The sequence below is a fragment of the Barbus barbus genome (genome assembly GCF_936440315.1).
Source record: "Barbus barbus genome assembly, chromosome: 41".
Taxonomy (NCBI): Eukaryota; Metazoa; Chordata; class Actinopteri; order Cypriniformes; family Cyprinidae; genus Barbus; species Barbus barbus.
The window spans coordinates 7065267-7092146 of NC_136719.1; the positions used below are offsets into that span (position 1 = coordinate 7065267).

General features: G+C 38.6%; 1 protein-coding gene across 2 annotated transcripts in view; it reads right to left on the reverse strand.

Moving 5' to 3' along the window:
- LOC306860117 (adenylate cyclase type 6-like) overlaps window positions 1-18148 on the reverse strand; it is a 63443-nt gene extending 45295 nt beyond the window's left edge. The window contains exons 1-3 of one of the 2 annotated variants that reach the window (XM_079401656.1): window positions 17922-18141; window positions 14482-14689; window positions 12507-13431 (exon numbers count right to left, since the gene is read on the reverse strand). In XM_079401656.1, coding sequence (XP_079257782.1) covers window positions 12507-13430 — 924 coding nt within the window. In that variant the 5' untranslated portion in view covers window position 13431; window positions 14482-14689; window positions 17922-18141. Of the gene's footprint in view, window positions 1-12506; window positions 13432-14481; window positions 14690-17921 lie in introns of both variants that reach the window. The other variant, XM_079401657.1, reaches the window with a different exon arrangement.
- Window positions 18149-26880: the final 8732 nt, after the last annotated feature.

Below are 26880 nucleotides of genomic sequence, written 5' to 3' on the forward strand. Positions count from 1 at the left end.
TTTTGTGCTTTTGTAATTTTTCATTAGTTAGGAAAATGCAGCTTTTTATTTCTATTTAGCTTTAATTCAACACAAAATTTATTTCAGTTATTTGTCAAGACAACATTTAAATGTTTTTATATATTTTTAAAAAATTATATTTGTTTTTCCATATAATATTTACATTATATATTTATTTGTAATTTTATTTCACCTTTATTTCAGCCAACTTTAATTGTTTAATAGTTTGTTAACAGTAACAACACTGGTATTTTAAAATATAAATGAACAATAAACAAATAAAATAAAATAAAATATATAAATTAAATTAAATCTAACTGGTTCATGACAAAGTTTTCAGACAGTATTCACTGTTACACTGCAGTAACCACATCTTCATCTAATATGAAAAAAGTCAGCCACTCCAAATAGATTTTTTTATAACATTGTCTAAAGAAAATGAGAGTGGTGCTTGCCTGTGCACAAATCTCTATGATACTGGGGTGTCTAGATATGGCTTGCAAAACCCGGTGCACACTGTATGGTTTTGGCCACAATTTTGGGATCCTAAAGGATTTTTGTTGTCTAGGACATTTGATCGCCTAGTGGGTCATGTTCACAGATGGCGAATGAATGCTCTTTGCGGTGTCAGAAAATTTGGGTCACAGTCCTACAGTGTGACAGCTCCTACTGCTCATGAGAAAGGGCTCTCGTACTGGACAAGTGTCACGTCTCTCATAGAGTACCAATCACATGGTTTTTCATTAAATTACATAATATTTGTCCCAAATAGTTTTTAATAAACATAATGACCCAGGCATTTTTCAATAGTATGTTTGACTTTCTGAACTGCCTTGAACTTGAGAAATGCAGAATACAGAATGAAGTGCCCTGTGTGTGACCAGCTGTCATTGCTGAATCTGAGCTTAAATATGGGACATTTTATCACATTTTATTGTTAAAAAAGTGTCCCATAGATGATAATGTGAAACTGATCAGATTTAGATTTAAGATCTGTCTCACTAGTCTCCAGCCAATGTGTACTCATGACCTATGGCCACAAAGTCTGTCACAATGAAATACTAGACAGGAAGAGATAGGAAGTTCCCCAAAGTAAACCAACACAAAACAGATGGTTAGGACAGTCTTCTGGCTGGAGGGGATCGGAACCAGGACAAATAGTATAATTGTTTTTATTATTATTTTAAACATGAAATTGGACTCTAAATCTGTGCTTCCCAGCCCCCCACTGTCCGATACAATATTCAAAGCTCAACAGACATGTGTTGATACTGGTCCTTCTCTAACATCATTATCTCAGAATAAAACAGGTACTGGATAACCCATGACTCACACGCCAGAGTCTGACCTACTCCCTCACCAGTTTCCTCTTGTGGAGAAAAAAAAAAAAAAAAGATTACCTGTGAAAAAACATACTAAAGAGAGATTGTTCACCCAAAATGGGAATTCTGTCAATATTTACTCACACTTACATTGTTCATATTGCTGGAAGAACAGAAGAACTGGATCAGTCCAGTTCATGATAGAATCATTTAGACAGATTTTGTGAACCGGATCAAAAAAATAATTCATTGACTCAACCCTTATGCAAATAAAATGGATTTCCTTACACAGTAATGATGTTAATATGTTACAATATATTTAATAAGACATCTGAATTGCCACTTTTCATATATTGAAAAACATATTTACTTATATACCATAATGTTTGTAATTTTATATTCAGTAATATATATAATATGTACAGTCTATGTGATCATATTTGATAATGTGATACAATATTCATTTATAAAAAGTGAGATAAAAGTTTATGAATATGTGTTTAGTTTTATGTAAACCAATGAAAGAGTAAGAGATATAAAAATGTAGTGCAGTTTTTTCTTCAGTGCTATATATTTTTATTTGTAATTATGTATCATAGCCAGACATGGTCCATTCAGAGAGTATGAAAAAATAAGCACTATTTTTCCATACATGGAAATAGGGATGGGTACCGAAACTCGGTATTAAATCGGTCTCGGGGCTAAATTATGAAAGACCGGAGTATCGATAAGCTCTGACGTTATCGGTACTTCTGTCGGTATTGGAGAAGTTAAGAAAACACACATACATTTATTGTTTCGCTCTTTCTCTCTCTCTCTATATATATATATATATATGTCGCCAGCTGTTTTTATGTGCAATAATATTCAAACATTTGTCTATGATGCATTTTTGCTATGCGCAATTCAGAAGCGAGATCGCGCTCACGCCAGGAGCTTCAGCACACGCAACATGAAAGTCCTGTTTAATTATGATAGAAGAGAGAACCAACTATTCAAACATCTGCTCACACTTTAGGCCTGTGGCTGTTATATTAAGCTAAGTATTTTTTTTTTTTTTCGATTTTGGCTTCCAAGGATTATAGCCGCATTTCTTAGCACAACTCCCTTCATAGCGGCGCGGATTCGTTCCTCCGAATCAAAACTTAACATCTGAATCAGCTCAATCAGTGATTGTTATAAAATGCCGTCTTTACTGTTGCTACATTGCAGGACATATTTGATAGTAAAACGTTGAAAGTACAATCTGCTGTTCCCCAGGCTGAAATATGTGTGCGCGCGTGTGCCTGCGCGGCGGCGTGCTCCAAAACGGACAAGCAAAGTACACTTTGAGCTTTGGGCGCGTCGAAATAACACACTAAAATATGCCAAAAAATACACACACAATGTGTCAAATGGCCGGTTATGAGAGTCTTCACTTTTATGTTTTAAGTGGACGAGAACAGTTGGGAGAAAATCCGATGTGTGTCAGTATATTGTCTTAATTAAGTACTTTAAAGTGTCAGACTGGAGCTTGAGCCATCAATGTTAATCACAGAACAAAATGCAAAGAGAAAATCACCCACAGCTCTTAATCTGAACAACGTTATAGCTTTAATAAACATACATCTATCAGTACATACAGTGAAAACTATGCAGTGCTCATTTACATTTGATTACTTTTGTAACTATTACTTACCTGAATATTAATATTAGTAGACCTTCATGGAAAAATGAAAGCACTGTTTATTTCATTTCGTTTGTGTGTTTGTTTTATTGTATTTGTCAGTTTGTTTTACTTTGTTTCTTTGTTCATGTTGTTACTGTATCTTATCTTATGTATATAAAACACTAAAACCTAAAATACCTGCGCACTGGTGCATTTACAAATTGATGAAGTGCAGGCATTTTTAGTGTTTTATATACATAAGATAAGAGACTGTAAGAATATGAACAAAGAAACAAAGTAAAACAAAAAGTACCGATAAGAATACCGTTAAAGTACCGGATCGATAAGCAGTATCGGTAAGAGTAGTAATACCGTTAAAACCTTAACGATACCCATCCCTACATGGAAATGTAGTTTAATATTTCGCATTATATTTTCCAGTATAGCAAAAGAATGCTTTGCTCATGAAATGTAATACATTGTCACTTTTCTTATGGACTTTGACTCATGAATGAATATAATGACAGAATTTTTATTTTTAGGTGAACTATCCCTTTTAAAAAAGACTAATGCATTAAAATCGCACACACACCCCCTCAAAAACATTGTTCAGCTGGCACGAACACATACGCATGCAAATACGCACATATGTATAGACAAAACAAAGCAGCAAACAAGGCGTGAAGCGATCATGGGAAACATGCACGCTAACATAAGACTTGAAACGACATTTCTGAGTCATCAGCCCCGAATCCAAACACGCCTTCTGCATCAATGTACTATTAATCTGTACGAGAGCGAGTGAGCGTGTGCACGTGCACAGCTTAAAAATAGATTTACGACTGTATGAATTGCTCTATAAATAGGACCTATCTATGGCGCGGTATTAACGACACCCAGTTGTAATTCTTGTGGTCTGATTCAATTTAATTCCTCTCGGACTGCCGGGACGGCTGCAAACCATCAGTAAGTCTCAGATCACAGGCATACTCAGACGCAGAACCAGCAGGGATGGTGCGCTGGTTTAATGAGTCACAGAGGAAAGGGGAAATGCCTGGATGCAGTGTCCACACTGCAGGATAAATTAGCCTGGACAACACTGCAGCTTTCTGAGAAATCTACACACAGATCCGCTTCAGCCTATTAGAGATAAGAGCACGTGTCATCAGCCCTCGCTCTTCCTAAAAAAAAATTGACTGACAACAAAGGTCACGTTGAAAGGATTTATGAAGGAACGAGGTGGTACATGACACATTTTATTGGGAATTTATCATTGCCGATTTTAACACTTCCTTGTAGCCGTTTAGGGGGAAAAAAATTGTTAAACAATATACAGGTTTTTAAATAAAGTATTTTGTGAGTCATTTTCTCTCTAGCATCAGGATTTATCATACATTTTGATTGTTGTATTGTCCACAAAGAATCTTATTTTACATATACAAATAAAAAAAAAAAAAATCAAACATATAATTCCACTAAATAGCCATACATGTATTGGAACTGTATAGGAAGGAAATGCATGATTTGTAAAAAAAAAAAAAAAAAAAAAACCTCAGCATGACCTGCAGCCCTAAACATCACCATCAGTGGGGCATGAGTAGGTCATATGAATATGAATAAAATAGATCATAATAATTCTTAGGAATATATTACATAAAATTGCTATGAACTGTAAAGTGACTGTAAACCTGTATTTTTTAAATATAAGTCTCCTACTCATTCTCCAAAGAACAATTTGTCTCATCTGAATCGGGAGAGAAATATGCACACATTAAGCACAGTTTACCAACAAAAACAGTCTAAAACATTTCTAAACAAATACATTGGTGGGTTTTGATGTGAGAAGACAACAAGGATGGACTTATTCACTGGAGGAAGCATTAGTATGGATTAAGGCTAGAACGGTTTAAAGTCAAAACATTGTAATGATGGATTTGTTTATTACAAGCATGCAGATTTTCACTTCACAAGTCATTAACTTATGGACTGGAGTGGTGTGGATTATTGTGATGTTTTTATCAGCTGTTTGGTCTCTCATTCTGACGGCACCCATTCACTGCAGAGGGTCCATTGGTTAGCAAGTGATGTAATGATACATTTTCCAAATCTGTTCCAATAAAGAAGGAATTCCCATTTTAAAGAAAAAATACAAGCTCATTGTCAGGGAACTGTCGTGTGTGTGTGTCATGTGTTCCTGCCCCTTGTGTCCATATTTGGTTTGTTTCCTGTCATATCATTAGTTTAATTCTTGTCCAGCCTTGTTTGTCTCATTAGCTATGATTTACCTGTGTATATTAGTCCTGTCTGTTGAGTTACAATTCGTCTGGTCTACTCGTTAACCCCGGTGTGTGATGTCCGTGTCTGCCTTGCCTTGTCCTGATGTCTTAAGTAAAGTCTGTTCTTTGAGTTTATATCCTCGTCTGCGTGTTCCTGGTTCCTCCCTCGTGTGTGCACCGTGACACTCATCTTGTATTTTCTCACGTTTTCCTCCATGAAAATGAATAAAAAATAAGAAAAAGTGTTTTGGTGCTCATGGAGTCTAAACATTACATGGTCAACTAGTCAAGCACCTTTGACAAGGCCAAAGCATATCAAAACCTTGAAGCAATACAGTGAATAAAATACAAGTTAAACTGTAGCGATTAGCACAGAAAATAATTTTGACTCTCAGAAAAACAAACAAAAGAGCTTGTTTACAGAAATGACTCACTCCATTATTATTGCCCCATAGACTAATGTAAGTTCATGGCTGTCAACACATATTTTGTTTGTTTTTTATAAACATAGGGCTAAATTTCTATTATTTTCTGTGTGAACCAAAACTACTCTTTTTACATTCTATGATCCTCTCTTAACAACCACAATTTATTAATATCCATACTAATATCCAAGACCAACTTGCCCAGAAATACCTAGTTTATAATCTAAAAGAAAGGAGAGTATTTTTAATGTGTTGTTAAGGCTTGTGATAAATGGCAAAGACATACAGCAAACATTGAAGACTAATGTAAATAATCCAGCTATACTACAAACTATGGCAAGGATTCCTCACAGAGATCTGCTAAACCGTTGATTAAAAGATGGAAATGTGTTGTAAGCAACCGTTCCTTCCTGCGTTAATGGGGCTAAATGTTCTGCTTTGTCTTCCTGATTATAATGAAATGACCTCCTGTTCCCATTCTTTCCCACTACTTTGTACAGTAGAAGTAAATAGTTTCTCAACATGCTGTGGTCACACAGTGACCCTCCCATCATACACACTGACCTCCTCCTGTCCCCAAAAACTCCTCACACACATACAAATTCACACACACACACACACACACACCCAGGAGAAAAGTACAAAGTGTCCCTTGTGTAGGAGCACAGAGGCCTGGTGACAGTGCTTAACATGATGCTGATATTTTCATGGGAGGAGCGCAAGGAGAGAAAAGGATCTCCTCTGCTGGGGCGGCTCATTCAACCACGCTGGCTGACCTTCATCCTACCCCCGAGGTCCTTGGCTTGACTCACAACAACACACAGATAGCACAGCCAAAGCCTGGCACTGCACTTTCAAATATGCTAGCGTTACACAGGCCTTACAGATGATGCATGCTAATATTAACAAATACATCACACAAGAGCACCAAAGGCCTGTTCGTACCAAGTTTGTTGAATTTTTTGCTGAGCTAGTTTGCTAATTTCCACCACTTTCCTTATTTCAAACAACACACCCTCCATCTACAATGCCGCTCTCCAAAGACATTTCAGCCAACCAGGTATCAGCAATTGAATAAATGCAAAATGATCCACAAGCAAAAAAACATGTTTGACTAAAACGTAATTTTTTGAGTGATAAAATGCTTTTCAGTAGTGATGCACTGAAATTTTGGCAACTGGAAATTTTCAGTGGAAATGGCAAAAAAAAAGAAAAGAAAAAGAAAATTGAATTTTTTGGGGCAAAATGGTTTTGGAGATAACATGGACAAAGTACAAGTAACGTGTCAGCTCTGTGGAAAATAGAAATATTTTAGTCTAAGCTGTTTTCAGTTGATATGTGAACAAAACTTAAATAAACACTCTTTGTTGCACTTGCCATCCAATAATTGCCACTTTGTGCTTTTTTACTTTTGATATACAGTAAGCCTCAGCTTTCAAATTTCAAAATTCAAACTGGCTTTAATAAATGTCATTTTAGTGCTCTTAAAGGGATAGGTCCGCTAACTGAGTAACTCGCAAGTGAGTGGCATCCAGTGGATGGCATAGGACGTAGGCGTAGCATAAGAATATGTGTGAGAATATGCTGGACAATCTCAACACCCATTCACTGCCATTATAAAGCTCGGAAGAGACAGGACATTTTTTAATATAACTCCGATTGTATCTGTCTGAAATAAGAAAGTCATATACACCTAGGATGGCTTGAGGGCAAGTAAATCATGATATATCGGCAGGTATTTGTCAATTTTTTTAATATCGGCATTTGCTGATAAGTTTTTCTGTTTTACCGATGTGATTTTGGAAATCATTGGCACCAATACAATCTCCTTAAACTTACAATGCTTTAGGAAACACATTCCTGGTCTGTACATATCGAAAAGACCTATATTTGTTAATTCTACATTCTTCTAAAATAACTTTTACAGCCATTGATCATCCACAGATTGTTAACCAACTTGAGTCAATACCGTGAAAGCAGAACCATTTGCTGGGCAAGTGTGTTCACATAATGTTGACCAGTCACACTGACTGCTGCCATGCCCTATCTTAACTTTGACTAAATCCATTCACTAAATGAATGGCTACCTCAGCAACAGATTACCAATTAACAGATAAAATTGCACACCGCACTGACAAGAAATCATTATTAGTAGACAAAAACAAAAGGGTATTCAAAATGGCACCGCAACTTTTATTTATGTTGTTATGTCGCATTTATTACGCGTTTAAGTATGCAAAACCAAATGGCAACTGTGACTAATAGACACTTGGATACAGTGCCACCGACTCTAAAGGAAGAGAAATGTCCGTGCTAGACGTGCCTCTCAATCGTGCTAATGCAGCAAAGACACTAACAGTAACTCAAACAAACTCATGAATGTCAGCGCTGTGGGTGGAAGTGTACATACGATCAGGTGACTGATTACCATGGTGGAATTCAATTCTGAGCCTTTGCATAATTGACGCTCTAAAGTGTCTTTACACTTCCAGGACAAGGGCAGTAAATACAGATATGAGAAGAGAAACATAATTATAGACAGGTGGAAGCAGTCAAAACGCATAAACAAATATAAAACCCTAAATAACTAATACAGTTATCTTTGTTGAAATGATGAAAGTGTTGTGTGACATTATTACATACATTTGCTTCTGCTAAGTTAAAAACACACAACTATTTTCTCTGGGGATAAGTACAGTCATCATCATTCACCCTGCAGCATCTGGACAGACCAGGGACTTATGTGAGGATCCTGTTTGTGGACTTCAGCTCCGCTTTTAACACCATCATCACGGAAACCCTTCAAAATAAACTAACCCAGCTCTCCGTCCCCACCTCCGTCTGTCAGTGGATCAACAGCTTCCTGACAGACAGACAGCAGCTAGTAAAGCTTGGTAAATTCACATCCGGCACTCGTACCATCAGCACTGGAGCTCCTCAGGGCTGCGTTCTCTCCCCACTGCTCTTCTCCCTCTACACCAACGACTGCACATCTAAAGACCCCTCTGTCAAGCTCCTGAAGTTCACAGATGACACCACACTGATCGGCCTTATCCAGGGCAGTGACGAGTCTGCTTACAGACAGGAGGTTAAGGAGCTGGCTATCTGGTGCAGTCTTAACAACCTGGAGCTTAACACGCTTAAAAAATCATCATGAACAGCACTGTGACTGCAGTGGAGTCATTCAGATTCCTGGGCACCACCATCTCCCAGGACCTGAAGTGGGATATTCACATAGACTACATTGTCAGAAAGGCCCAGCAGAGGTTCCTTAACTTTCTTCGCCAGCTGAGGAAGTTCAACCTGCCACAGGAGCTGCTGAAACAGTTCTACTCTGCCATCATTGAATCCATCCTCTGCACTTCAATAACTGTCTGGTTCAGCTCAGCTACCAAATCTGGCCTCAGAAGACTACGGAGGGTAGTCCGGACTGCTGAGTGAATTATTGGTACAACCCTCCCCACTCTCCGAGAACTGTACTTATCCAGAGTGAGCAAAAGGGCTGGTAAAATCACTCTGGACCCCTCACATCCAGCACACTCCCTCTTTGAACTGTTACCATCTGGTCGACGCTACAGAGCTCTGAGCACCAGAATGACCAGACACAGGAACAATTTCTTCCCTCAGGCAATCCACTTGACAATAAACGTGGAACACACAACTATAATACACTATCCATTCACCACACTCACTTATTTTATTTTTATTTCTCATTTCTATTTGCACATACTTGACCTGTACATACATAGTTGTCTATATTATATATTGTGTTTTTGCTGCTTTGTACATTGCCTATTTGGATATTTGTTGTTATTCTTTTATTATCTGTTCCTGTCCTGTTGCTGTCTTTCTGTTGCACTGTGGAGCTTCTGTCACTACAACAAATTCCTTCTATGTGTAAACATACCTGGCCAATAAAGCTCATTCTGATTCTGATTCTGATTAAGGATGGCAATTATCCCTACATATTTCATGTTTAGATACTTTCAAAAGCAACTACTGAACTAAAAGTCAACTAATCCGTATTGGGGTCAATGACAACTGTCCATTGTATAACTGTCCATGATAAAGAAAAGGAAAAACTAGTTGATTCCAGTTTGAACACACATGTGCAAAGTAGGGATGGGCGATATCTTATCGTTTGCGATATACCGGTAAACATTTTCCCCACGATAAGAATTAGCCTTCCCGCGATAATAACGATAAAGTCTAGTTGTTGACATATTCCTGTGTGCGACCGTGTGGAGAACATTGCGGAAGGCGGACGTGAAATTGAGGAGTTTATCACTAAATGACAATCTGGAGCTGGTTTAGTTAAGGCTGTACTGTGCACAAAAAAATCAACCTAAAAAATGACTGTTTACAAACCTGGTGTCCAACAAAGATATAATTTATTGACATGCTTTTTCTCCAAATTAACTTAATAACATAGTCGAGTGTTTGAAATACTTCTTTTTGTGACCAGATGTGGATTCATATTACAGAATGATAGTATTCTAGACAGTAATAAAGGCTATGTCGATTAGCATTGCATTATAAACATACTTTCCTTATAAAAATACCCAAAATTGTTTGAAGAACACAGATAAACCATATATTTGTGCAATAGTATGTTTATTGTCTTCAAGTTTCATCAGTTAAAGTTTCTCTATCTCCATTGTGCGTTTTATTCAGCGATAACTGGATACCTTTGTCCATATTAGGGATTTCCTGGAGCGTCATCAGTTGTATTACTTCTGCTAGCATTTGTGGAGTTTCTGCATAAGGGCGCCCTCCGTATTTCAGTATGAATTAAGCAGTCATTACATTACGTGTGTACTCAATAATGCTCACAACACCCTGTTTTGGGTAAAAACGGGAAAGATAATACTTTTCTCTAAAGAAACAGGATTCCTTGAATTATCGTCATTGATGTCGTTATCGCAATAAATACCAGAAATATTGTGATACATTTTTAAGCCCATATCGCCCATCCCTAGTGCAAAGTCCACAATTCATATGTTTTATATTATATTTATATTTTTAAAACCATCGTCAAAAATGATTTAACATTTTTTAAATACATTTATTTTAAATGTGTATTTTTCTACATTAAAAATGTCTTTATATATCTATAATGAACTAATTCACAAATATTAAAGGGGTGGCTGATTGTGATGTCACTTAGCATGTAATGTTGCTGTTAGAGCATAAACAATATCTGCAAAGTTATGATGCAAATGGAGATATTGTCTTTTAAAATTATGGCAGTTTAATGCCAACAGTTATGGCTGGTAGGGACTACAGCGAGCTATTTCCCGGGTTAGTGACATCATAAACACCACCACCGGGAACATTCAACAAAGGTGGTGAGGCCATGTTGCGCTGCTTTAGAGAAGAGGAAGAGTTGTTGCCATGCCGTCAAAACTAAGGGTGCACGAAAAAATCTATTCATATATGAATCACGATTCTGTCTTCTAACGATTCTAATGGATTCACAAGTTTCACAATCAATGTTCTAAAGCAGTGGTTCTTAATACTGTTCCTCGGTCAGATCATCCACTTGTCAGCTCCTTCAATAAACTGTTCCAATTATACAATTTGTTATACACTTAAGATAGATATTTTTTACATAGCTACGAGAAGCGTTAAACATGGACATGTACGCGGTTGCAGTGGTAGCAAGTAATACTTGCTGGCAAACACTTCTTACTGTTAAAAATTAAACATTACTTTACAAAAATGCTATAATGCAATCGTGTATTCTGCTATATTAAAGCTTTAATCAAGATGAAACTATATTAAAAACGAACATTAGCAGTAGCATTTACAAATATCAGCGTATCTAAAAGTATGAGACAACAACTGGGGCACATTCTGAAGAGAGGGGCGTGACGTTTCTGGACTGCACTAGGTGGTATAGCGAATCACAACACAGTGGGCCAGCTAACCAATCTGAGCCCATCGCGTATTTCATAAAACCAGGAAATCATCAGAGCATTCATCGGAGAAGGGACAGAGCGTAGAATAGTGTAGGTGTAGGTAAATTATGGGAAAAACAATGCTTTATTTTTTTTTAAACAAAGCATTAACACATGTTAGACTGTTAGACATGTTAGATGCCATAAACACGATCAAGCCTAGAAAAAAAAAAAAAAAACAGTTAACCCTTTAAGTTTCTTGGGAGATGCACCACATTACATTTTAAAACCTGAGCCTTTTCGTGGAAAAAAAATTGAATTATCTAATAGTTTAAGGACTTACTGATCTTGATGCATAGTCATGAGTGTCTGCAAGTGTTCTTTTTTATAATATCATTTCCATTTATTTTTAATTGTAAAATTCAGAATGTTGTCTGCATCAAGTGACTTTGATTTGAATAGAAATAATAATAATAAAAGACTATGCCAGACTACTAAATAAGATTTTATTTTCACGTTTTTAAATATTTTTAAATAAACGACTAAAAAGATGATGTCATTGACCCCTTAACTGGAAGCCCTAAACAATTCACATTTCTTGGCTTTTACATAAAATGTGTTCTTGAGAGCAACAGAATGGAACAGAAATCAGCAGATCTTGCTTCTTTAAAAATTGGACTATTTTTAACTTGAAAAGGCATATTTTGTGATGGGACGCTGAAAAAACAGTGCAAGACATGACGAAACAGCCCAACTCATGCATCTGCATATTTATGACGTGATTTAAATGGAATGAATTTAAAGATACAACTTTTCAAAGGAAGTATATTTTCAATGGAACCATTCTCAATTCCCAACTCTAGTCATCATACTCAAAGCAATGGATACAAAAAGTCAAATCTGAAGCTTAGCTTGGATAAACTAAAATGACCTACCTGTTTCCAGAGGAACTCATCGTCCTGATTGATCCTCCATGTGGTGAGGAGGTGTATGGAGGACAGCACTCCTCCGCTGACCACAGCTGCCCTCATCCGCACGGGCAGCAGCGTGTAGATGATGTAAATGAAGAAGACGGACCACCAGATTCCCTCAGAGGCACTGCGGGGGGCCACCATCAGCACCCCGAACACCTGCACCACTATTAGCACTCCAATCACAAGGTAGCTGACCATCCACATGTAGTCCTGGTGGAACCCGTTTCGGTTGCACACCACCATTAGCGCCAAGAACAGGGCCATGGCCACGGAGAGCACAGAGGCGTAGACCACGTCAGGCGGTCCGTGGATGCAGTGGAAGGTGAGCATGACCCCACAAACGATCACCAAGACCCCCATCAGCATCGTGAGCGAGCTCTGGTTGAGCCTAAAGAAGTAGCGTTGGTAGAGACGCTCCAGTTTGCGCGACTGGAACTTCTTGGATTGGAACACGCGAACCACCCGTTGCCAGCAGTCCACCGCCGTCACTGACCCCGCGCCGCTGGCTGTGTCATCGCTGGAGCCGTCGAAACCCGAGCCGTCCCCTTTCCTCCCCTTCACCTCGCCGTCCTCGAAACCCAGGTCCACAGATTTAAGCCCCAACCCCTCCCCCCCACTCCCCACTTTCCCATAGTGGTCTTCCTGCCATCCGCAGCGCACACCGAAGTTGCCGCCGCCCGTACCTCCTCCTCCGGACCGGGTGGCCTGAGCGTGGGGCTGCTGGGGAGGAGGCTCCATGGCTTCCACGTCCCGCAGGCAGCTCATGTAGCGTGGGTTGCAGAGAGAGGAGCCAACCTTGCGCTTGGACTTCTTGCCATTGCGCTCGCCCCACGCGGTCTTACGGTCATCCACTCTGGCCACTAGGAAGCCGTTGATCCAGGACATTCTATAGGAAAACCAAAGTCAGAGACGTGCATGTTTATGCAGGTGAATGGCAGACAAGAAAATGCAGTTCAAAAGGCAATAGAAATGTACTGTTGGTTCAAGATTGTTTTGAAAAATTACATTAGATGACTCCACATTGTCAGGTGGTGTGACCATTAAGTAAAAAGTAATAACATACTTTCTGTAAGCCTTAAGGTATGCTCACATTTATCTTTACTTTGCAAAATTTTAAGGTTAAATTCTGTCATTCCAATAGGAATCTGGAAATCACATGAGGGAGAAAAAGTTCCCCACGCAGAATTAACTTGTGTTAAAGTTGGTCACATGAATTCGCCGCACTGACCGAAAGCTGCTTAGTTTGCAATGGCCTTCTGTGCTTCATGCATCTCTATGCTATTGATAATGGACCTGTTTTTGTCCTCAAAATTTCACTGTGGCCACACCTTAAATTTGATTTATTTTTTAAGTTCTTAAATATACTGTAGATAAAGAATTTTTGGTTTTTACAAGCATCAACAATTATCCATTCATAAATATCTCTTGGAGAGTCCACATGACAGCAGACAAAAGCATTTTTTATATTAATAAGAAGTGAAGCAGTTTTGTTAAACTGTTTTTTTTTCTTTTATATAAACATTATGCTAAACTACCTAACAAGGTTTTCTTTACATGAATTTCAATATTGTAATGAAGGTTTTTTATTCTTCGTTGATTTTAGGATATTTTTTACTTTATGCCCCCCGAAGATACTAAAATAAATTTGAACTGAGATATTAAAAACATGTTCATCAGGGAAGAGGTATATTCAAGCCATTGTATGTACACTACCATTCAGCAAGATCCTTTTTTTTAAAGAAATTATTTTATTTAGCAAGGATCCAATAAAGGGACAATAAAGTCTTAGACTGTTACAAAAAATTATATTCAAATGAAAGCTGTTCTTTTAAATTTGTATGTTTTATGTTTTAATAAATGAACAGATGACGTCATTGACTCATGCACGTGGCAGAATGTATGGATGAAATAATGCATATTTTTTGGATCTCTTTACCTGTGTGGGTTCTGGTGTGCGCCCCTGCCCTGATCTTGCTGTCCGAGACACTCATTTAGAGCGGTGGATGAGCGAAAGCAAAAATGTAGAGTTGTGATAAGTGATTGAAGGCTATCAGGGAGTCCCGTTTCATTTAGTTACTGAAGACTGGCCTGATGGATCTGAAGATCTTATACTTTGTTCAACTGTATCTTCATAACGTCTGGATCTGTTGATGATAAACCATCAATAGAAACAATGAAAGACAAATAAAATCCATCAACAGAATTGATCCATCTGGACAATTTCACTGTTGAATGATTTAAAACTAGAGTTATTGCACTACATGCTTTCACATCGTCTAAAATTCCCTTCCTCAGACAGGTACACTATTTAACAGGATGAAATTACATGGCATATGAACTAAGCAATAAAAACGTCTACAACAAATATGGAAAGCACCAGGTTAATTTCCCTAAACTGTCACTGTATTTCTGATCAACTAGGCAGCTCTTAAATCAATATACGCATAACTTGCTTACTAGTAATGATTAATAACAATACAAAAAAGTTAAGAAGCTTCAGAAACAGTAACATTGGATGTTAGTTTTACATTTAATCCTCGCCATTTTAAGATATTCTGAGCTCTCTATGTTATTCTAGCATGGCAGTGGGTCACAAAGCTGGAAGGACGAGAGATTCTGCTAAACATTCGAAAGGAGACGGATGAGAAAGAGAGTCAAGACATCAGCAAGATCAAATATCATTTCAGGAAGTAATGAGAATACTCTTTTCAAATTTCATGTCTCTATTTCACTATTATCATTTTAAATACTTCTAAATCCCCACATGCATTACATTTTCCCCCTTCTTTATTTAACCATATTGATAGTTTTGCGTATTTTATGCACTCTAAGTACTTTATATGCTCTCTCAATATTGTACAAGAATCATGCAAATAAAGCTTTATTGACTGCAACGCTGAATATGAAGACTAAGTAGCACTGCATAAGCAGATATTATTACACTGCTCTCTGGAACACTTGATTTGCATTGGACAAATATTTCCAAGTAATGACAGTTGTCCAGGGCAACGCTGTATAACTGACTGCTTAACATTAATTTATGACTTTGCATTAATCCACGCTGACTAATTGTTTAAAGACTTTGGACTCACATTTTTTAGTACTGCATATTAAATTTAGAGGTCAAAAGACATATTGCAGTACATGCCATTTTCTATCAATGATAATTGTTTGTTTAATCCAAAAGCAACAGTCTTGATATATCCTGCCTAATCAGACAATCACAGATTACAGAGGTAAGAAGTGATCATCTCAATTACTCAGTCCTAGCAGGCCTAAACCAGCAGAACGAACATATGAATGAACAATATTCATATAAAAATTAGCAAATAGAGCATACAATCTCAATTACGGTTTTTATTTTACGTTTGATTATTATAATGTCATGTATCCTAGTTCAGTTTGTTGCAGCTATGATTCATCTTATAAAAAACTTGGAAGCTAAATGAAATTTTCAAAGGTAAAATTAAAGTACATCTCTCATTATTGCACATTTAAACAATACTAATAACTCTCAATAAAATTGGCTCTTTTAATATGTCTGTTGATAAAACTGTCAACCAAGTCATAAACTTATTTCCAGTAGCATGTATGCCTATTAAAGTATCTCTTTCCAATGCGTTTCCACAGTTAATAACATTGTAAATCTATAATTTTCTACATTTTTATGTACATTTGCAAAACTGGTGTTTCTAACAGCCGAGGAAATGACGGCAAAGTTGACATCGTTCTCTCTTCTGATCAGTACGAACAATCTGTTCATTTTTTCCCTCTTTTGTAAAGTCATAGCCATGCTTTCGTAAGTTTTTCTATTGATACTGGAACAAATGGGTGCACTTTTTTTTGGCCTGTAGGATATGTGTTGTAGTTTTTGTTTATTACTAAATTAACCCAGTTACGACTTCCACTTCTGTGAAAACCAGAAATGTCAAGCATCCATTAAACTAACTTAAATTTGACCACAATGGTTCTAGACACAATATAAATACAATATAGTATGATAGAAACAGTAAGAGTTTAGAGCTAGTATGCTATTTCTAATTCAGCAAGTTCACTCGAGAATCGCTTTGGAAAGATTCAGTCCGATTTATGAACGAATCACTCGGTTCTGAGAACCGATTCATCGATCCAACTCAAACCAATGATTCACTCACGAACCGAACATCGATAATTTTGAGGACACGACGCTCTAATGACACAGTACACAATACATATAAGCACATAACCAATCTACTCTGAGTCATATTCAGAATCTGAGGCCATACTAAAGATGAGTACGGCACATATATAGCCTATGTGGTTGTATCTGTATCGTGCATCCTCGCTGGCGCTCCTATCGCGCTGTATTCCCTCCTGGACATTTGCACGACATTTCAGCAGCCATGCGCTGATGTTACATAATGCAAATATAGAGATCGCAGTGTCGCATCAGTCTCAACACTATCTGTTATTCATCTAAATCCCCGTCTCCTCCTATGGAAGCCAGCTGCATCAGTCAAATTGTGCTTCCATTTAAAAAGAAAACATAAAAACGCCTATTTACGCTAGAAAGCATCGACGCGTGCACATAAACATCAACGACTGTTCGCCATCGCCATAACATATGCATGCTGCATAATTTCAGCGCTTCATCGATGGCTCATGTTGCCAGAAGAACTATGCAGCATTTCTCCCATAGGCCGTTTGGAGATGTTTCGTTCGTTACATAACACTGAGTGTGTGTTCAGCGTTCAGTGTGTGTGTGTGTGTGTGTGTGTGTGTGTGTGTGTCGAGGCTGTTACAGTAACAGTGTGCGGATACTTGTGCAACACAGCATGTCACACCCGACCGCCAAGTGTTGGCTACACAGCCCCGTCCTTCACCCCCCCAAAAAGCCCAATTCTAGCGCGCAACGGGCCGTGCACACATCCACTCGGTCCATATCTGCGGTGGACATGTTACATAGGGATCATAACGCGCGAAACATTCCAACGCATCAGTCATCATCGCCTTGTTTTACAGACGCAAACACGCACAACTCGACCATCAGATGAACATCAAGCCTTATGCCTCGTGCATGACATCTATTTAGACACCGGCAGCTGCGGTTTTGCACGTTATTTAGCTGGAGCACTCGACCTTTAGGGCAACATCAGCAGTGCGAGCTAAGACAGGCGTTGCATTTAATCTTGAATATATGTCGCTGATGTGAATGGAGAGAGGGGTGTTGCATTTAGCCGTTGCTTATTCGCCATGTCAAAACTCAGGGCTAGTGCTGCATTAAAGCCCCGACTCTTCCAAATGTCCTCTATAGAAGGCAAACGCTTGTATAACGTTTGTCCATCAGAAATCATACTAGAAAGCAGCCCTACATAAAACATGACTGATCTGACTCACCGTACACATCTCTCCGGTTCTGGCGCTACTGCGGTGGCGTCTCTCCCTCGATCGCTCCGCGTCCTTGATATCGGCAGGGCGATGTGTTTTTTGCAGGCATCGAGGACGAGGGGACAGAGGGCCACAGCCGGTGAAGCTCTGCCTCGCTTGTGCTCCCGTCGTTTCCCAGCCTCTCCCCCTTCACACAGACGCGGTGCCAGTCTCAGTCTCCACGCGTCTCAACACTCCCCCTAAAGGCCTGCGATCAAGCAGCTCCTCACAGCCAGCTGCTTTCACCTGTCCTCCTCCTCCTCCTCCTCTGCTCTCATATGGACACAGACCCACAGACGCTCAAACAGGTGGTATCTATCTATCTATAGTGGCAGCCAAAATATCTGGACACTTAACCCACCATTAGGCTATATTGCATAGCAAAATGTCAAAACCAATGGCATTTATTTGAAAGCCACATATACAGACTCTTCAAGCTAAATGTTTAAAAATGAGATTTACATTATTAAATTATTGATATAGTGATCAAAATGAGGCAGTTGAAGCAAGCTTTGTTATTGTGAGGCATTTGGGATTTTATCCAAACATACTGTATTACATTATTACTCACTAACCCTTAATGGATAGTTCACCCTTATATACTGTCTACTGTTTACTCATCTCACTCTAAACCTGTGTGACTTTTTTGTTTCAAGATATTTGGAAATGTTACATGAGAAGTGATTTTTCTGTCCACACAATGGAAGTCAATGGGCTACAGTGTTAATTGGTTTCCCACCATGCAAAATATCACCAAGTAAGAAGAAAGGTTTGGAACTTTCATTTTAAGTACTGGTCTTATTAGTTGCTTCCATAATAAGAAAAACTAAATGGCTCCTGCATTTAATACATTAGTGATATACAATATATTGCACTGTCAGCTGCCAACACTGTAAGATGTCCTGTCTGACAGTGGTGGCATTTCATTGCATGCTTATCAGCCAGAGTTCCTCTACAATATATCAGATAACAAAGATAAAGCCTGGAAGTCACTATTGTCTGCTGCACCCATACTGATGGTGCTTTCCATTAAGTGCACAATATACTGCTGGATAGAAATGCGAGAGGAAACTGTGGCAGAATGGGTATGTCGTGGGTTATCAGATATCAGTGATTCATATAATAACTTGCAAATCTGTGGTTAGTGTTTGCCGCAGTTGAGTTTATGCATTACTGTGTGCTATAATAAGAGGTTTTGGTGGCACTCCACACAGACACCCAACCCAAACCCCAGACCCATATTGCATGCCCTGCCAAGTGATCAAGGCCATTATAAGCAGGAAGAACTAGTTTCTAAAAACCAAATAAACTCTAAGGCTGATGATACACGGGGCAACTTTTTGAGCAATTATGCAGAGCAAGTTTTATGAGCAATGTTGCTTGGGCACTTTTCCATTGAGAATGGGTAACAAATTTATATCTGGATATCTTAGATCAGTCTTTTGCCCTGTGTCTCAACTGGTGGCCCATTGACAGCAGCATTGCTCAAAAAGTTGCCCTATGCATCATCAGCCTAACACATTAAGAAAACACAATACAATGCTTTTAAATACTTCACTTCAGACACGGTCTCATACAAACACATTTAAGGTAAATCATTTGCAGTTTACTCATTCAATAAGTGCCCTATATATGTGACCCTGGACCACAAAACCAGTTTTAAGTAGCACGGGGATATTTGCAGCAATAGCCAAAAATACACTGTATGGGTCAAAATTATAGATTTTTCTTTTATGCCAAAAAATCATTAGGATATTAAGTAAAGATCATGTTCCATGAACATATTTTGTAAATTTCCAACCGTAAATATATCAAAACTTAATTTTTTAATTAGTAATATGTATTGAGTTAATTTGGACAACTTTAAAGGCGATTTTCTCATTATTTAGATTTTTTTGCACCCTCAGATTCCAGATTGTCAAATAGTAGTATCTCTGCCAAATATTGTCCTATCCTAACAAACCATACATCAATAAAAAGCTTATTTATTCTGTATAAATCTCAATTTTGAACAATTGACACTTAAGACTGGTTTTGTGGTCCAGGGTCACATATGACTCTCCAAATAAACTGTTTTTATGATGCACTGCAATGAATTCTAGTGAACATATTAGACAAATTTCCAGCTGTACTGAGCTGTGTAGTTATGCAAACTGCTAGAGAGCCAAATAATACACTATGAATGGCTATTGTATAAAAGTTTGGTATACATACTTCCACGCACATTTGAATAGGCAGGGAACAAGCCAAGACAAATGCAGCTAGTAAGTATCCTAAACACTACCTAGTGTAGACAAACCTGTTTCGTTTTAACACAGCACCCACGCCACTTACACTGAAAAAAGTGTTTCATTGGATCAAAGTAAAACTTTTGTGTCAACTTGTTACATCTAATTACTTTACTTTTTATCAACTTTAAATTTTTACTTTGAAAAGAACTAACTATCCATTACTTAGCCAAAGCAAAAAGTATCTTTGAATCAAATAAAGTTTTTAAGTTTAATGAAATCTCAAATCTTAATGTTTTCTCTTTGTATTAACTTAATTCTTTTCATTTACATCTAGCAAATATCCAACCAAATACAATTTAAAATATTAATGTAATATAAAGAAATGTATTTACTTTCAGAATGTGTAATTTTATCATCTAAGATGAATGACTTCAAACATCAAACTTGACAATTTATTTTGTCATAATAAAATTTTTTTTACAATGTGTACAGTATCCTCATACAAATACACACTGTCTAACAATGTAAACATATCATAAACTTGAAATTTTTTGTCAAAACATTTCTACAATGTGTATAGTATTGTTATAAAAACACATACTGTATAACAGTTTTTAGTATCCATATACATAGACACACTGGATACAATGTAAATTCACCATAAGAATCAGTTATGGTTTCGAAGAGAAACATGCAATCTTTCCATGAACTGTCAATCAGAACTGACTACACAATCAAACCTTTAGAATTCTTCTGAAGTTATTTTACATGACCTTTTAGATCGCTTTATCCAACCCCATACCTAACTTAACAAAAAAGTTAGTTAATTGTTATAGCCTACCTTTGAGTCACATGCTGTTATTCTGAATATTAGGAACGACAGCACTTCCCACTTCAAACAACAGTTATTTCAACTTTCAACCTCATATAAGACAGTGACTAAAAATATAATGATATGGTTAAAATAGTAAGACTAGTAGGCTAATATTCCACCGGTGATTGGTGTAATTGGAGTTGTAATCCAAAGTGTCTTGTGTTTTGTACATGTCCAAGCGCCCTTCCTTCCTGATTGCTTCAGTCTGTCCCTGTCTGTTGTGCTGCTGAGAGGTTTGCGTTTGTAGCTTCGCTTTTTTATTGAATCTTTACCTTACTTTCGCTCTCTGTTGTTTAAAGTGATAATATATAACTTAATTCCCACCATATTTCTGGTATTATCTATCAAACTAATTTGATCATTCGCTTTTTCCATTCGCGTTTCTATTCGCGCCTATTACTGTTTTCTTTTTTCTCGCTCCGTTTTCATTTCTCTCTCGCTCCGTTTTTCACAAGTTCATCAAACAACAGTGGTAAGTGGTAAGTTCAGTTGGTATCATTCATCAGTCACGGTGAGTAATGGCTTCTTCTCCTGCTATTGTTGCTTGCACTTCATGTCACATGTATAGTTTATCTCTCACTGTCGGTGATGAGGGATTCACATGTGATAAATGCAGGGAAATAGTTAGGCTGACAGAGAAGGTTTCAGAATTAGAGACAAGCATCCAAACTTTAGTTGAGGATAGTAAGAATGTGAGGGCTGTAGATACTGCTTTGGATGCGACTAGCTCAGGGAGTCCTGTACATTGTTTGGTTCCGGTTGAGCCCGTGCAGCAGGGCAGCTGGGTGACTGTGAGGCGGCCTAGTCGCGGGTCAAAACACAGTTCTTCCATTCCGATCAGAACATCAAACAGGTTCTCCCCACTCAGTGAGGCACCCACTGAGAAACCTGATGAAAGTGCCCTAGTTATTGGTGATTCTATTGTACGGAACGTGAAAATAGAGACACCAGCCACCATAGCCCATTGTTTACCGGGAGCCAGAGCGCCTGACATCTTGGCAAATTTAAAAGTGCTGGCTAATGCTAAATGTAAATTCAGTAAGATTGTTATCCACGTCAGCACTAATGATGTTCGACTTCGCCAGTCGGAGATCACTAAATATTATGTTAAAGAGGTGTGTGAACTTGCAAGTACGATGTCAGACACTGTAATATGCTCTGGTCCGCTCCCTGTTTACCGTGGCGATGAGATTCATAGCAGACTGTCGTCACTCAGTGGCTGGATGTCTAAGTGGTACCCGCAGAATAGCGTAGACTTTATAGACAATTGGAAGAGTTTTTGGGGCAGACCTGACCTGTTGAAAAGAGATGGTGTTCATCCCTCCTGGGGTGGTGCCGCTCTTCTCTCTCTCTCTATGGCACATAGTCTTAAAGTTCGCACTTGATTAACTGGAGCCCAGGTCAGGAAGCAGACAGACTGGCTAAACCGACCATCTGCTAGCCGCCTCACATCACAGAAGTCAGTTAATTCTCAGCACAGAGACTCCTTCACCCAGATATCACACTATAGAGACTGTGTCTATTCCCCAAACTAGAAAATACAGAAAACGTCCAAACCAAATGAAGAGTAACAATTTAATTGTTCAACAAATAAAAAATGTTTACAATACAGAGAAACAATTGATAAAGCTTGGCTTACTGAATATCAGGTCCCTTTCTACAAAAGCACTTTTTGTAAATGATTTGATCAATGATAATAATCTAGATTTGCTCTGTTTGACAGAAACATGGCTAAAACCAGGTGAAAACATTACTTTAAATGTGTCCACCCCCCAAGATTACTGCTATAAAAATGAGCCACGTCCGAAAGGTAAAGGGGGAGGTGTTGCTAGAATTTATTGCAATATTCTCAGTATTTCTCGGAGGGCAGGCTTTAAGTATAACTCGTTTGAAGTAAGGTGCTGCGTATAACATTATCTAGAGAAACACGTGTTAGTGATAAATCCCCTGTGATGTTTGTACTGGCTACTGTATACAGGCCACCAGGGCACCACACAGACTTTATTAAAGAATTTGCTGATTTTCTATCTGAGTTAGTACTGGCTGCAGATAAAGTCTTAATTGTTGGCGATTTTAATATCCGTGTCGATAATGAAAAAGATGCATTAGGATCAGCATTCATAGACATTCTGAACTCTATTGGGGTTAGACAACACGTTTCCGGTCCTACTCATTGTTGAAATCATACTCTAGATTTAATACTGTCACATGGAATTGATGTTAGTGGTGTTGAAATTCTGCAGCAAAGCGATGATATCTCAGATCATTATCTAGTCTTGTGTAAACTCCATATAGCTAAAACTGTAAATTCTACACCTTGTTACAAGTATGGTAGAACCATCACCTCTACCACAAAAGACTGCTTTGTAAGTAATCTTCCTGATTTATCTCAATTCCTCAGCATATCCAACAGCGCAGAAAAACTTGATGATATAACAGAAACTATGGACTCTCTCTTTTCTAGCACTTTAGATACAGTTGCTCCTATAGACTTGAAGAAGATCAAAGAAAACAAACATAACCCCTGGTATTTCTTTAATACAGTCACTAAATTAACGAAAAATAAAGCATCAACAGGTGTTGGCATTTCCCAAAAGCACAGCAGTAATGACTTTATGAACTACTTTACTTCCAAGATCGATTCTATCATAGATAAAATTGTAACCATGCAACCGTCAGCTACAATATCGCATCAGATAGTGCACTATAGATCCCCTGAGGAACAATTTCACTCATTCTCTACTATAGGAGAGGAAGAATTGTATAAATTTGTTAAATCATCTAAACCAACAACATGTATGTTAGACCCTATTCCATCTAAACTACAAAAAAAGAGCTGCTTTCAGAAGTCATAGATCCTCTTTTGGATATTATTAATTCATCACTGTCATTAGGATATGTCCCCAAAACCTTCAAATTGGCTGTTATTAAGCCTCTCATTAAAAAAACACAACTTGACCCCAAAGATTTAGTTAATTACAGGCCGATCTCAAATCTCCCTTTTCTGTCAAAGATACTAGAAAATGTAGTATCCTCGCAATTATATTCCTTCTTAGAGAAAAATAGTATTTGTGAGGAATTCCAGTCAGGATTTAGACCGTATCATAGTACTGAGACGGCTCTCATTAGAGTTACAAATTACCTGCTTCTATCATCTGATCGTGGTTGTATCTCTTTATTAGTTCTACTGGATCTTAGCGCTGCGTTCGACACTATTGACTAGGGCTGGGTATTGTGACCAATTCTGCGATTCGATTCGATTCTTATTTTTATGGTTTCGATTCGATTCGATTCGATTTCGATTCGATTCGATATCGATTAGCTATCAATATTTCATTTAAAATGTTAGTTTTGCAGACATGGGATCCATATTTTGATATAAATGCTGGTAACTGAAACTCTCCTACTTACGTTTATTACTGAAATACACATCTACATTAATAATAGGGTGCACACAGTTGTTTTTTTTTAGTGGAGCAATTTGACAGATGGTGACACCTTCAGGACGAGAGGTGAATATTCATATCCTCTTACGTGAAGCACGCGCATTAAGAATCGATTCGGGGATTTCCCGAATCGATATCGTTGCGTTAAACTGAAGATCGATTAAAATCGGAGAATCAATATTTTTTACCCAGCCCTACTATTGACCACAACATTCTTTTAAATAGACTAGAACACTTTGTTGGCATTAGTGGAAGTGCATTAGCATGGTTCAAATCGTACTTATCTGAACACCATCAGTTCGTAGCAGTGAATGAAGAGGTATCATATCGATCAAAAGTGCAGTACGGAGTACCTCAAGGCTCAGTACTAGGGCCGTTACTTTTCCCGCTTTACATGTTACCCTTGGGAGATATTATAGGAGACATGGTGTTAGTTTTCACTGTTATGCTGATGATACTCAGCTGTATATTTCTTCGCGGCCCAGTGAAACACACCAAATTGAGAAACTAACGGAATGCATAGTCAATATAAAAAACTGGATGACGAGTAACTTCTTACTGCTAAATTCTGAAAAAACAGAGGTGTTAATTATCAGACCTAAAAACCCCACATGTAATAACCTAGAACACTATCTAACACTTGACGGCTGCTCTGTCAATTCTTCTTCATCAGTTAGGAACCTAGGTGTGCTGTTTGATAGCAATCTTTCATTTGAAAGCCATGTTTCTAGCATCTGTAAAACTGCATTTTTCCATCTCAAAACATATCTAAATTGCAACCTATGCTCTCAACGTCAAATGCAGAAATGCTAATTCATGCATTTATGACCTCAAGGTTAGACTATTGTAATGCTTTATTGGGTGGTTGTTTTGCACGCTTGATCAACCAATTAGTTGGTCCAAAATGCAGCAGCTAGAGTCCTTACTAGAACCAGGAAGTACGACCATATTAGCCCGGGTTCTGTCAACACTGGATTGGCTCCCCATCAAACATCGTATAGATTTTAAAATCTTGTTAATTACTTATAAAGCCCTGAATGGCTTAGCTCCTCAGTACTTGAGTGAGCTCTTATCACATTATAGTCCTCCATGTCTGCTGCGTTCTCAAAACTCTGGCCATTTGATAATACCTAGAATATCAAAATCGACTGTGGGCGGTAGATCCTTTTCCTGTTTAGCACCCAAACTCTGGAACGATTTACCTAATACTGTTCGGGAGGCAGACACACTCTGTCAGTTTAAATCTAGATTAAAGACACATTTCTTTAACCTGGCTCACACATAACACACTAATACACTTCTATTATTCAAATCCGTTAAAAGATTGTTAGGCTGCATTAATTAGATCAACCAGAACCGGTAACACTCCCCATAACACATGATGTACTCGTTACATCATAAGAAGAATGGCATCTACGCTAATATTTGTCTGTTTCTATTTTGTTTCTCAGTCCGTGTCCGGATCAGATGGTGGATCGGCGCCCATGGAGATGATGTATGTGGCCCTGATTGTCCGCGGAGGCCGGACACCTGGATGATCCCCGGGGACATATCCCCAGTCACCGTAGCCACCCGATCCGGTCCGTATCCAGCCCAGATGGTCACTGCAGTCACCAGATCCAGTCCGTATCCAGATCAGATGGTGGATCAGCACCCAGGGATGACCTCTACAGCCCCGAACGTCAGCTGAGACCAGGATACCGAGATGAGCGCCAGAGACAGATCCCCAGTGAGGACCCCGCCACTTAGACAGCCATCGGGAAAGACCACTCGAACCAGTTGATCCATTACAATCTGACTTTGCTGCAGTTGGAATTGAACTGCTGGTTCGTTTGGCCAGAGGAGAACTGGCCCCCCGACTGAGCCTGGTTTCTCCCAAGGTTTTTTTCTCCATTCTGTCACCGATGAAAGTCGGTGACAGAATGTGGGAAGTCGTGGCCTAATGGTTAGAGAGTCGGACTCGTAATCCAAAGGTTGCGGGTTCGAGTCTCCGGCCGGCAGGGATTGTAGGTGGGGGGAGTGAATGTCCAGCACTCTCTCCACCCTCAATACCACGACTGAGGTGCCCTTGAGCAAGGCACCGAACCCCCAACTGCTCCCCGGGCGCTGCAGCATAAATGGCTGCCCACTGCTCTGGGTGTGTGTTCACGGTGTGTGTGTGTTCACTGCTAAATGCAGAGCACGAATTCCGAGTATGGGTCACCATACTTGGCAGTATGTCACTTCACTAACTATGTAGGTTTGGTTCCTTGCCGTTGTCACCTCTGGCTTGCTTAGTTGGGGACACTTCATTTCCAGCGATATCGTCGACCTGATTGCAAAGACACTATTTAAACTGAACTGAGCTGGATGATGACATCACTGAATTCAATAATGAA